The sequence below is a fragment of the Dunckerocampus dactyliophorus genome, chromosome 1 (assembly GCF_027744805.1).
Source record: "Dunckerocampus dactyliophorus isolate RoL2022-P2 chromosome 1, RoL_Ddac_1.1, whole genome shotgun sequence".
Taxonomy (NCBI): domain Eukaryota; kingdom Metazoa; phylum Chordata; class Actinopteri; order Syngnathiformes; family Syngnathidae; genus Dunckerocampus; species Dunckerocampus dactyliophorus.
This window is the reverse complement of record NC_072819.1, coordinates 50,076,220-50,089,146: the sequence shown is the minus strand read 5'-3', so window position 1 is coordinate 50,089,146 and position 12,927 is coordinate 50,076,220. Positions and strand designations below refer to the sequence as shown.

At 42.0% G+C, this 12,927-nt stretch overlaps 1 protein-coding gene across 2 annotated transcripts; it reads right to left on the bottom strand.

Annotated features, from left to right (window-relative positions):
• Window positions 1-1,670: 1,670 nt before the first annotated feature.
• On the bottom strand, window positions 1,671-12,158 carry cdadc1 (cytidine and dCMP deaminase domain containing 1). Of its 2 annotated transcripts, none has more exons than XM_054792054.1 (11): window positions 11,643-12,158; window positions 11,456-11,550; window positions 9,152-9,329; window positions 8,725-9,001; window positions 8,443-8,649; window positions 7,000-7,142; window positions 6,158-6,207; window positions 5,902-6,071; window positions 5,644-5,833; window positions 5,498-5,537; window positions 1,671-5,429 (listed from the first exon to the last, which is right to left on the bottom strand). In XM_054792054.1, the coding sequence occupies exons 1-11, from the start codon at window positions 11,734-11,736 to the stop codon at window positions 5,329-5,331; spliced, it is 1,545 nt and encodes a 514-aa protein (XP_054648029.1). In that variant the 5' UTR covers window positions 11,737-12,158; the 3' UTR covers window positions 1,671-5,328. The 2 variants fall into 2 exon arrangements, with proteins under 2 accessions (XP_054648029.1, XP_054648038.1); XM_054792063.1 differs by having other exon boundaries at window positions 1,679-5,429; window positions 7,027-7,142.
• Between the last annotated feature and the right edge of the window lie 769 nt (window positions 12,159-12,927).

Here is a 12,927-nt window from a genome sequence, read left to right as displayed (position 1 = left end):
GTCGTTCATACCCAACTACAGGGAGCTACACTTCCCTTTGATTGAGGTGCTAATGGCAGGAGAGGATTAGACCACTACTACGCCCAGGCTTAGTGTAAGGAACCAATAGAAGGAGGGTGTTGGCACACCAATTCCGCCCACTCTTACTGTATTTAAGGCCTAGGCTACCAGCACTTATTAGTTCGCTGACGAAGTTCTTCGGATGAGGAGCGAAACGTCCGACACCTTCTTCACAGAAGTACAGATGACGTCTCAAGAAGCCTTTCCCTCGATTTTAAATGGATGTTTGTAAAGGTTTTCTTTCCCCCGTCTTGGGCTAATCAGTTTAATTCTTTTATAAGAGAGTGCCCAGAGTGAATGAGGAGCTTTTTTTTCTGATATGTTGAGTGGAAGATTCAGAAGTGCCATTTTAAGTTTGCAGTGGGTTTTGTTTTTCTATCTTTAAAGGGACACTTTGGATTTTTTGACATGCAGTTGTATGACATCCCCATCAGCAGTGTAGTCTTATCAACAGTGACTTATGGCCACCCTTGGCCCCTCTCCGCCCAGCCCAGTGGCCACCCCCATGGCTGGGGGACAATTTTGACAAATGCGGCTCTGTGGTGCAGAACCTTAGTTCAGCCTAACCGTCGTTTCCGCTTGGAAGCGTTTCACTGCAGCACACAACTTTCCGTGTGGAGGAACTGTCAATAAAACCGCGTCTTGATTGAACGGCAAGCGGTAAGTAAGTTTTCCATGACTACTTGGGTTGTTTCGGGTCCAGTTTTCTCACTATGTTGACTTAAATTCTGAAGGGTGATTCAGCTCATAAAAATGTTAATATTGCAAGCTCTCTGTAGCAGTGTGAGTGGGCATGGAAACCATGGAGTCGAGTGTTTTTAAAATGGGAGTGCCGATCGGCATCCACTTCCGTATTATTCCGTGCGCGGGTTTGGTCGCCATGATGGGGAGCGGAATCCAAAAACTGCATTGAAAACATGTCCTCGGCACACTGCTCAGCTATTAATTGCTCTAATAGACGGTCCACAAAATAGTGGCGGAGTTACAGGTTAGCCAGTGGTGGCCGTGGCCACCGTTGACATAGATGCCGCATCGAGCGCTGAGCTGTACGTCAACGTCGCCGCCATATTGGATGTGTCAAGGCTGTGCTGGAAAGGAATATACGTAAATACTTGCTTTCATAAAGCGCCTTTCTACAAAGAGATTTCAGTTAATGTCTCTGGTTTATATATTCATACAGGCACTGATATACTTGGGGAACAGTTAGCTACCAAAAACAATGTATTTGATCTTCTCAAACTTTTGGTGCCTAACTGTGTGAATGTATAAAGGACAGCCATTAACTTACATTTCTTGGTAGCAAGGCGATTTATGAAAGTAAGTACATTTACTTGTATTCGTTTACAGCGCAGCCTTGATACTTCCAATATGGTGGCGACGTTGATGTATCTATCGCCAGTGTAGAAACCGATGCGGCGTCTATCTGTGTCTATGTCTATGGTGGCCACCCCACTGGCTATCGGGACAATTCAGGTATCAACTTATTGCCACCACTATGTGAGTAATGGTCTCACCTTGGCCACCCCAATGAAAATCTGCCTCCACCACTGCCCCACTTGGTCCCCTATGTCCAGTACTGGTCGGATTTCGGTGATGAACGTAGTTCCAGGTAGTCGCTGGGGTTACGCTACTATGGAGTTTGGCGTCTCAAAACAATGTGTTCAAAATGGTAATTTGCATCACAAATCCCTCGGCGTTATATTTGTCTCCCGCCGTATTCCTGCGCCCTGTCGCCTGTCCATTCTTGTGTGTGTGACCAAGACACTCGCATGTTCTTCCGCGACGTGGCGCCGCGGACATCTCGTTTAAATATGTCTTCCAGCAACTGCGTGGACTGACCGTGGACTGACTTTGGGGACCGGGTGGGGGGTCAGTGTCCGTTGATGGACTACACTGCAGATGAGGATGTCCTACAACTTCATGTCAAAGTGTGAACCGTCCCTTTTAAGAGGGGGGCTTCATTCTCAAGACAATCGGCTCTCGACTACAGAGTTCCATTCTCGGAGACCATGAGCAGTTGTAGTTACATTGGACTGGCAATTGTACAAAAACAAATCCCGAAAATGAACTGCAAAATGCGCCAAACCAATAAAAGAAAAGCTTTAAGGGATCAGGTTTATTCACCAGTGGATGTTCTTTCAGCTAGATGACATGCAGCTGGCATTCCATCACTTTCATGCAGTCAAAACATGATCTTGCGGTGTCTCCCCACTGCACACGCCCCGTATTGTGTACCACACTGACGACAAATAAAATGATGGGAACTCAACAATTTGCTTTGTGTGCTGCTCATTTGTAACACAGGATGGCTCTATGGGGTTATTTCAATAAAATACATAAATAATAATACACAATAATAAATAATAATACGTATGGTATATAAAGTTGCGTACAGAGTAGGGTGACCATATTTTGATGACCAGGACACAGCCACTAATGTAAGTTTACCTAGAGATGCCTTATCATTTTTAAAATAGGCCTCCTCCGTATGGATGAAAAATTATCATCCTCATAATTGGTTCCAAACCCGACTGTGATAAGTGAATTTCCACAAAGTAGGATTCTTTATTCATAAATGGAATATTTTTGTAGTTTGAGCACAGAAAACCTAAATACAGTTTTTATCATTATTAGAGCCCTCGAGCCATGATGTAACACCCCTATAGTTGCCTTTACTCTTATATTACCCTATGTAGTAGACATAATAAGAGGAAATAACACTAGAAAATATAGACTCAAACATGTTAGAGTTTTGTTACTACATTACTGACACCTAGTGACAATAAAACTCTTGAATCTTGAATCTAGTGACCAGTGTAGAATACTACAATACATATCACAACGTCCTTGAATGCGTCTTCTGAATGCCTTGTACACTGTATTTGTATTTTACTTCATTTAGCCATTTTTATGCTAAAAAGTGTTTAATTTAGGCCCAAAATACGTAAAATCTGCTTAAATATGCATATATTTTTTAAATTGCCCTTAGTTGACCATGTCATACATTTTTGAATAACCGTGATGGTGAATCCGCAAAATACTATCTACAAATTCAGATAGGTTACTCCGTTTTTTTTTCATATTAAAGTCATTTAAATAATGAAAAATTCTATAATATTATATAGTCATCCATACATTTTCTATGCCACTTGTCCTCACAAGGGTCTCGGGTATGCTGGAGCCTATCCCAGCTGCCTTCGGGCAAGGAGTGTGGTACACCCTGGACTGTACCACACCCAATATATTTTTGATAAGTTTAAATGGTGCAAAAAATCTTGAATGAAATAGAGACTTAATGCACTAACTTTTGCACTAAGAATCCAAAATTGCTTGATTTTGTTCTCCATTTTTATTTGGCTTATTTTGCTTTGCTTTGATTTATGGGTGTATTTTTTAAAGTTTATTATGCCATTCTTAATATAGTGGAACCTTGGTTAGCGTCATTAATTTGTTCCAGAAGGTCCGACTCCAATCACCCTCAATCAAGGTAAAAGCAACCTTAAATGTTCATTTACCCGTTTTGATCATCATTTTTATGCGTTTTGATTATGAAAACTGTAAAAACGTGTTTTTGAGTCAACCACTGTGGACATCATAGACGAGATGACTTCTGATTCCTGTTTCCATGTACTGTAGTAGCAAGTTAATAGGATGCTAAGAAGGCCATGCTGTGTTCAAAAATACATTAACAATAATTTTGAATAGTTTAGTTTAATTAAATTAATTGTTTTTATATAATAAAATTAATTACAATAATAAAAATAAATAATACATTGTATTGTACATATGTACAGTGGTGTGAAAAATTGTTTACCCTCCAAACCTAGTAAGTGGTTGGGCCCCCCTTAGCAGCAACAACTGCAATCAAGCGTTTGTGATAACTTGCAATGAGTCTCTTCCAGCGCTGGGGAGGAATTTAGCAGAATTGTTGTCATTCAGCCACATTGGAGGCTTTTCCTTTTTAAGGTCATGCCACAGCATCTCAATAGGATTCAGGTCAGGACTTGGACTAGACCACTCCAAAGTCTTCATCCATTCAGAGGTGGACTTGCTGGTGTGTTTTGGATCATTGTCCTGCTGCAGAACCCAAGTTGCTTTCAGCTTGAGGTCACCAACAGATGGCTGGACATTCTCCTTCAGCACAATTCATGCTTCCATTTATAACAGCAAGTCTTCCAGGTCCTGAAGACCATCACACTACCACCACCACGTTTTACTGTTGCTATGATGTTCTTTTTCTGAAATGCCAGATGTAATGGGACACACACCTTCCAAAAAGTTCAACTTTTGTCTCGTCAGACCACAGAGTATTTTCCCAAAGGTCTTGGGGATCATCAAGATGTTTTCTGGCAAAATGGAGACAAGCCTTAATGTTGTTTTTGTTCAGCAGTGGTTTTGGTCTTGGAACTCTGCCATGCAGGCCGTTTTTGCCCAGTGTCTTTCTTATGGTGGAGTCATGAACACTGACCTTAACTGAAGCAAGTGAGGCCTGCAGTTCTTTGGGTGTTCTTGTAGGGTCTTTTGTGACCTTATGGATGAGTCGTGGCTGCGCTCTTGGGGTCATTTTGGTTGGCCACTCCTGGGAAGGAGTCCCAAACCTTTAGAAATGGCTTTATAATGTTTTCCACACTGATAGATCTCAATCTCAGTTAAGTTATGTTTTAACGGGGGGAATCACTTTTTCACACAGGGCCATGTAGGTTTGTATTTTTTTCTACCTTAATAATAAAAAATGTCATTTAAAAACTGCACTTTGTGTTGAGTTGTGTTGTCATTGACTAAATTTACATTAGTTTGATCTGAAACATTTAAGTGTGACAAACATGCAAAAAAAAAAAAAAAGAAATTGGGGGCAAACACTTTTTCACACCACTGTATATGTACATATAAATTGTAATGTAACTGTAAAATAATAATACAAATCAAATCAATAAAAACACATTGGACTCAAGCAGTGTATTTATAACAAGACCAGATGGGCGCCATATTGTACGTTAATCAGAGAATGCTCGCAAAACTGTGGCATAAATGAACCGCTAAACGCACTACCCGGGTGGACTCTAACAAAGGTTCCACTGTGACTATGCATTCTTCGCTTCTTAGTGATGAAGTCGATGTGGTGTGTTGAGTTCTCCACATGTTCTCCTCAATCACAGAATGAGGAACATTTGTCATCAAATGTTTGTGGACCACCAGAAAAAAAATGGCGATGCAAGAGGAAGTTCAGGTCCAGTGTGCTCGTGCAACGCTGCTGGCTCGGGTTGATTCTCAGCTCACGGGGTTCAAGTTGTTGGCCCCGTTGTTGCGTAGCTTCTTGATGCCGTGCTTCTCCTGCGCCTCCGCCCTGCTGCGCTTGCCAGCATAACCGTCTGGAAGCAAAGACGTGGCTGTTAAGAAGTGTCAGGCGGGACAAAAAGCAGGACGAAATGAAGCTTACTGGCGGTGACGTAAGAAGAAGCGACAGGGTCCCTTTGCCACTGCGAAGACAAGATACTCACTTTTTCATCTGGTGACAGTTAAGATGTACGCTTATCCCATTCAATGGTTCAGGGGTGAACATGGAATGAATGAATGAATGCTCACGATGAACTTTTGGATGCCCTTCAGGTTGCTGAAGCGGAGGTAGGAAATGTCGCCTTTGTCCCGATCCCTGTCGTGGTCGTTGGTGTAGATGTGCGTGATGCCGGCGCCTCGAATCAGAGGAACGCACTCATCGCAGGGACATTTTGTTACAAACAGCATGGCAGCTTCTTCAGGGTTGATGTCACGAGTTCTGGAAGATTTGGACCTGCTGTCAGGCGGCACCGTGATGGTTTGACGATAACACCACAAAGTTGATACCTGAAGGTCAGGGCGTTCTGCTCGGCATGGATAATGTATCGGTACTTGCGCCGCTGTTTGTCCTCCTGCTTGTCATCCATGAGTGGGTACTCGGCGTACTGCGAACCCGCTGGGTAAGCGTTATACCCGCAGCCCACTAAGGACAGACCACCTGAGCCATTAAGGGCAGCCTAGGACAAGAAAGGGATGTTTTTTTTCTTTGGTTAAGTCCAAACAACAAAAGTAGAAGGATTGTAAAGAAGACAGAGGAGTATACCGATTGACTGTGGGCCCAAATAACTGCACCGACGCCCACCTTAGGGTCCTCTGGAAGCATAACGACAATTAGAGAAGGTGGTTACACCAACCTTTACAGTGGTGTGAAAAAGTGTTTGCCCCCTTCCTGATTTTTTTTTTGGCATATTTCAGATCATCAAACAAATGTAAATATTAGTCAATGACAACACAACTCAACACACAATGCACTTTTTAAATGAAACTTTTTATTATTAAGGGAGAAAAAAATCCAAAGCTACATGTCCCTGTGTGAAAAAGTGATTGCCCCCTAAAGCTAATAAGTGGTTGGCCCCCCCTTAGCAGCAACAACTGCAATCAAGCGTTTGTGATAACTTGCAATGAGTCTCTTCCAGCGTTGGGGAGGAATTTAGCAGAATTGTTGTCATTCAGCCACATTGGAGGCTTTTCCTTTTTAAGAAAATAGGATTCAGGTCAGGACTTGGACTAGACCACTCCAAAGTCTTCATCCATTCAGAGGTGGACTTGCTGGTGTGTTTTGGATCATTGTCCTGCTGCAGAACCCAAGTTGCTTTCAGCTTGAGGTCACCAACAGATGGTCGGACATTCTCCTCCACAATTCAATCACGTCTCCACACAGGGCCATGTAGGTTTGGGTTTGTTTTCTCCCTTGATAATAAAAAGTTTCATTTAAAAATGACATTTTGTGTTGAGTTGTGTTGTCATTGACTAATATTTAAATTTTTTGGATAATCTGAAACATTTAAGTGTGACAAACATGCACAAAAAAAAATCAGGAGGGGGGCAAACACTTTTTCACACCACTGTACACGTTTTGGATTAAAAAAAAAAAAAAAAAACAACCATGAAGCTTGTGTTTTCTGAGCAGACCTGTCCGATAGGCCAAGAGCCTGGCTTGGATCATGCAATGACGGGCAACTTCTTGGGACACACTCTCATGGCGAGGGGGCGTCGACAATAATGATGCATCGGCGGCTAAGGGTTCCCTGTGTGCCAAAGGTGACAGCATCAAACAGCTGCAGAAGGACAATTGGAATGCTGACAAGCTGAACTGTAATGTGGAATTACTGGAAAAGTGGAACATTTTGGGATGTAGATTTTTTTTTATGCTGGAATGGAAGTAGTTTGGGGCAAATGGGAATTTCCAGCACGTACAGCCAGACTTTTTGATGCTAGGATTGGTAACTGGGAAATGCCGTTCATTTCAATTGGGATGGGAAAATATGGACTTCCAGGAACATTGGACATTTTTTCAATGGTGCAAATGTCCCCAATGTTTTTTTCTTTCATTTCAAAGAGAATTTTTGGCCTGGAATATATGGAAACTCCAGGAAAACTGGGATTTTATTTATTTTTTTTATCAAAGGGAAATTGTGCTTGGGAATCTTGGGGAAGATGGACAATTTTGGGATGTGGATTTTTATTTTTGTAATGCAGGTATGGGTTGCAACGGGTATTTTTGGACTTGAAATTATGGAGTTCTAGAAAAACCTGGAATTTTTGCCACGTCGAAAATAGAAGCCCGTATGTTTTGTTGTTGGAAAAGAAAAATGGTTCTTTTTCAACGGGAATGTTGTTGTGAAAAATCAGACGTCAGATTTTTTAGAATGTTTCAAAAGGACTGACCTGAATGAGCTGAATGTTTTGGTGTAGGAAAGGTTCAAAGGGAATTTGTGCTTGAGAACCACGGTACGGTGGCACCTCTGAGGCATCGTAGCGCGTGGATCCCTGCGTGGATTCTCCTGGATCCAGGTGCGTCTCCGCTTTTATATGTCACGTCTCCTTTTTGTTTTCATTCGTCATAACAGGCTTGGCCATCTTGGCGGTATATTTATGTTGTTCATTGGATAATTCCACATCCAACAATGTCTTTACATTTGGCTAAAGTATAAACTGTGGTTGATGTTGCTCACTCGAGCGTAAGCAACGACAGGGTTGGCAAACGCTAAGAATGGAGGCTTCTCGGCGTGTTTTGGTTGTTTCCTGTACTTTTTTGCCCTTATGATGGACTATCTTAGTAATTGTATTTTCCGAATTACATATTTAAATGATTACTAGCAGTTCTGAAGTACAGGAGATACCAGAAGATTCAAACATGACCACACCAAGCATCGTGGGAAATGTAGTTTTTAGCCACATATTAGCCGCAGCGGTGTTTCAGGCGCAGGGTTCAAAGTTTGAGAAAAAAGTAACAGCTTATGCACCGGAATTGAGGGTAAATGTTGCAGCTCGCCAAAAATCAAAGAACGAGGGCAACATCTAGGGGAGGGGTTGAGCGCTTCTAACCGGTGAAAGCCGCAGTGTCGCTGTGGCACCCCGGCCGCCACTGCAGCCAGAACTTCCACCACCTCCCTCATGCTGTGTCTCAGGTTGGAGAAGTAGGGCTCCACACAGAAGTTCTCCAGATGCATCCGGGTCAGAATCTCTCTGTGCTGATGGGAGTTCTCGATCAGGAAATGTTTGGAGAAATCCTGGAAGTGTTTCTCCTGTTCCCTAGAGGAGACCAACAGACGTTCTTGAAAGCCAGCGTTATCTGTGTGAGGCACAAATAACAGCGAGGGCAAATACCTGCTGAAGAGTTCCTCTGCGGTCAGGCCGAGATCATCATCATCAGCGGCTTCCACCATGAAATCACACTCTCTGGACGTCTCGGCAACAAACTGCGCCATGCCGGGGGCAAGAGGCTGGAGGAGCAAGCATATGTGGGAGCGGCTGTTGGACTTCAGCTTCTCGGTAGCCATGGCGTCCAGCATGGCTTCCTCTGGGATGGGAGGACCGTGGGGGCTGGACCTGAGCATGCTGCACTCAGGGTCTCCAGGCCAAAAGGAGATCTGACTCACTCCAGCTGGAAACACAAATGAGGTCCTGATGAAAGCGGGACAAAAACTCACTCGTGTACAGTAATCAAAAAACCTGAAGACACTTCATGAGGTACAAAATGCAACGACAGCCCAATCAACACATTTAGAACGTTCTCATCGCCTCCTCTGCGCACCATTGATGATCATCTTCAGGCAGGTGGCGCATGGTCGCCTGGAGAAGTACAGCTGACAGTCGGCCAGACGGGCGCCGTGTTGGATGATGGCTGCCTGTCCCGCGTGGAGCTCATGTCTGGAATAGTGGAGTCCCACCACCTTAGCGTCCCGTACCACCACTAGACCCACATTACGGATCTGCAACACAGCAGGATTAGAATACCCAGAAAAAACAAGCTTGTATTTTGTTTTTTACATGAAATAATTTTGCTGGGTGAGAACAATATGCCACTTTTGTGTGCAAGAAAACAAATTACGCTACATTTTTTAATTGGACTGTCTAGTGCCAACCAAATCCATCATAAATGTAATAATTGTGTCCATAAAACATGCTGGTCAGTATGGCCCCCGGTATATTCTAAAAAAATATAACTTAAAAAGACAGCACCTAGCAGCAAAAGTACAAAAATCAGCAGCAATTTTACAAAAACGAAGTCAAAATATTAAGAGGAAAAAGGTTGTAATCTAACAAGAAACAGTCGCACTTTTACAAGAATGACATAATATTAAATTAAATAAATATTGATGACAATAATATTAATTAAATAATATTAATTAAATAAAAATAATGTAATATTAGTAGTGTAAAGTTGAAATATTAAAAAACAATAACACTAAAACTCGTAATATGAGAAACAAAACAACGAATAAAGTTGTAATTTTTGGAAAATTAGGTTGCAGAAAGTTATAATACTATGGGAATAAAGCCATAATATTTTAAAAAAGAAATTGACAAAGATTATTTAAAAAGAAAGTTGAAATATTTGGGGAAAAAAACCCCAGCAAAAATCGAAAAAAAGAGCTAACAGGATTCACACTAATAATACTAATAATAGGCTTCTTTTCACTGATATCACAAAGCTGAGATGCAGTCTTTGCTCGACTACCGTGGTGTGAAAAAGTGTTTGCCACCTTCCTGATTTATTTTTTGCATGTTTGTCACACTTCAATGTTTCACATCATCAAACAAATGTAAATATCAGTCAATGACAACACAACTCAACACAAAATGCACTTTTTAAATTAAACTTTTTATTATTAAAGGAGAAAAAAATGAAAAAGTGATTGGCCCACCCGCCACACCCAAGCCTGGTTACTGCCACACTTGGTCTCCATCAAATAGGACCTGCTAGACAGTGAAACAAAGTAGACCAAAAGATCCTCAAAAGCTAGACATCATGCCAAGATTGAGATCTATGAGTGTGGAAAAGGTTATAAAGCCATTTCTAAAACTTTGGGACTCCAGCCAACCACAGTGAGAGCCATTATCCACAAATGGCCAAACCATGGAACAGTGGTGAACCTTCCCAGGAGTGGCCGGCCAACCAAAATGACCCCGAGAGCGCAGGGACGACTCATCCGAGAGGTCACAAAAGACCCCACAACAACATCCAAAGAACTGCAGGCCTCACTTGCCTCAGTTAAGGTCAGTGTTCATGACTCCACCATAAGAAAGACACTGGGCAAAAACGGCCTGCATGGCAGAGTTTCAAGACCAAAACCACTGCTGAACAAAAACAACATTCAGGCTCGTCTCAATTTTGCCAGAAAACGTCTTGATGATCCCCAAGACCTTTGGGAAAATACTCTGTGGTCTGACGAGACAAAAGTTAAACTTTTTGGAAGGTGTGTGTCCCATTACATCTGGCATTTCAGAAAAAGAACATCATACCAACAGTAAAATGTGGTGGTGGTAGTGTGATGGTCTGGGGCTGTTTTGCTCCTTCAGGACCTGGAAAACTCACCAAGACCTTTGGGAAAATACTCAAAAGTTGAACTTTTTGGAAGGTGTGTGTACCATTACATCTGGTGTAATTTTCAGCAAAAGAACATCATAGCAACAGTAAAATATGGTGGTGGTAGTGTGATGGTCTTCAGGACCTGGAAGACTTGCTGAAGGAGAATGTCCGGCCATCTGTTGGTGACCTCAAGCTGAAAGCAACTTGGGTTCTGCAGCAGGACAATGATCCAAAACACACCAGCAAGTCCACCTCTGAATGGCTGAAGACTTTGGAGTGGTCTAGTCCAAGTCCTGACTTGAATCCTATTGAGATGCTGTGGCATGACCTTAAAAAGGAAAAGCCTCCAATGTGGCTGAATGACAACAATTCTGCAAAGATGAGACTCATTGCAAGTTATTGCAATTCACAATCGCAAATCATTTCAAAACTGCATTGTGTTCAGTTGTGTTGTCATTGACTAATATTAAATTAGTTTGACCTGAAATGATCACTCCTGTCGTAAATATTTGTGCACACACCCACCTGCTCTTCTTCTTCAGGTTGCTCCTGAGGGAACAGTTCCAGCCACAAACTCAACAAGCTGAACAGGTTTATCTTTGACAACCTGGGACCATGACCTGCGCCATACAACCATCATTAGCATTAGTGTTACTAAATAAATAAATAACATGCTGCATTGCTGATTTAAAAATAAAAAAAAAGGCCAAACCTTGTAGTGTGCTAATGGTCTGGCTGCTGCAGTCTCTTCCATGAGGCCTCGTCTGGCCCACATTAGTCCTACTCTCTCCCTGGCCTTCTTCCATTCAATCAGCTTGCTGCGTTTAAGCCGTACCCGGAAGTCGGGAATTCCGAGTACCTAGTTGGAGAAGGTGACTGACACCCCTTGTGTTTGTCCGCTTCAGCGTTCCAAATTCATTAAAGACTCAGGGTTTACAAAAACGCATCATCACAGACTCCAGTGGAGAAAAAGTACTGATCTAAGATCAGTGACTTGAGCTCAGTTTAGCAGCTGCCTGTCATTTTGCTAGCTTGAAGCGGTGAAGGTCGGAGAAGCTTTGACACACAGCTCGGCGAAAGATTCTTTTTTTAATGCTCACCTTTGCCTCCTTATGTCAACACAGCCACGACAAGTGTCCTCAAAGAAGTCTCTCACGTATCTGATGTTTCAGGCTAAAGTGTGTTCTTCGCTCGCGAGAACACGGACGTGTTTGTTGATGCCACGGATTACTTCCGCAAATACGTGACGTCTGCGCATGGGCGTGGAAAGTCAAATGTTGCTTTAATATTAAATACCAATTTATTACACAAATCTTCAATTTCTCAAAAATGAAATGCAAAAAAATTAACAGGTGGTGCTTCTAGGACTCCATATGGAGTAAAAAAAAAAAAAACACATCCAGCGTCCAGCATGCGAGAATATCATTTTAACCCAAAATGAATGGAGAGTATACACTCAGTTCCTGAAGTCAGTAGCTTGCTTTGACCATGAACCCTATGAGCATGGTTCCGCCAGCCTGCTTGAAGGTTGGCGTCTGAGTCGCCTGGGTGAGATCGTTGATGCAAAATCTGAAAATAACAGCTCCTGAGAATAATAATCCTGAAAATAACGTTACCGTAAAGTGGAGATCTGGAGCAGCAACGTGTAGTTCATCATATGTACACTAGGTGACGCCGTCGACTGTGGTCAAAACAGGCTATTTAGCCCGTTTTTAATTATTCATTTGAATTAAAACAATTGAAAGTATTTTCCGGTGTAATTTTTTTATGAGGGCCAATGAAAAACATTTTTTTAACTGTTCAAAATGGCCTTTTTATTTTTGGCATTTATTGCCTGCCAACGGAAAACATTTTTTTTAATGGTCCAAATGAACCTGTATTTTTTTCTTTAGGTTTTTGGCTGTTATTTAAAATGAGGTCCAATTTTTTAAACTGGTCAAAAATGGATGTTTAAATTTAATTTTCATTTTTAATGAGGTCCAATAAAACAAACATTT

What these genes read in the sequence shown, in the direction of transcription:
- cdadc1 (XM_054792054.1), bottom strand. Translation starts at nt 11,736, where the DNA reads ATGGAAGAAGGCCAGGGAGAGAGTAGGACTAATGTGGGCCAGACGAGG. An exon ending in AACCTGAAGAAGAAGAGCAG is followed by an intron (nt 9,330 to 11,455) that starts GTGGGTGTGTGC and finishes GCTGTGTTGCAG; the next exon opens with ATCCGTAATGTGGGTCTAGT. An exon ending in GCAGAGGAACTCTTCAGCAG is followed by an intron (nt 8,650 to 8,724) that starts GTATTTGCCCTC and finishes GGTCTCCTCTAG; the next exon opens with GGAACAGGAGAAACACTTCC.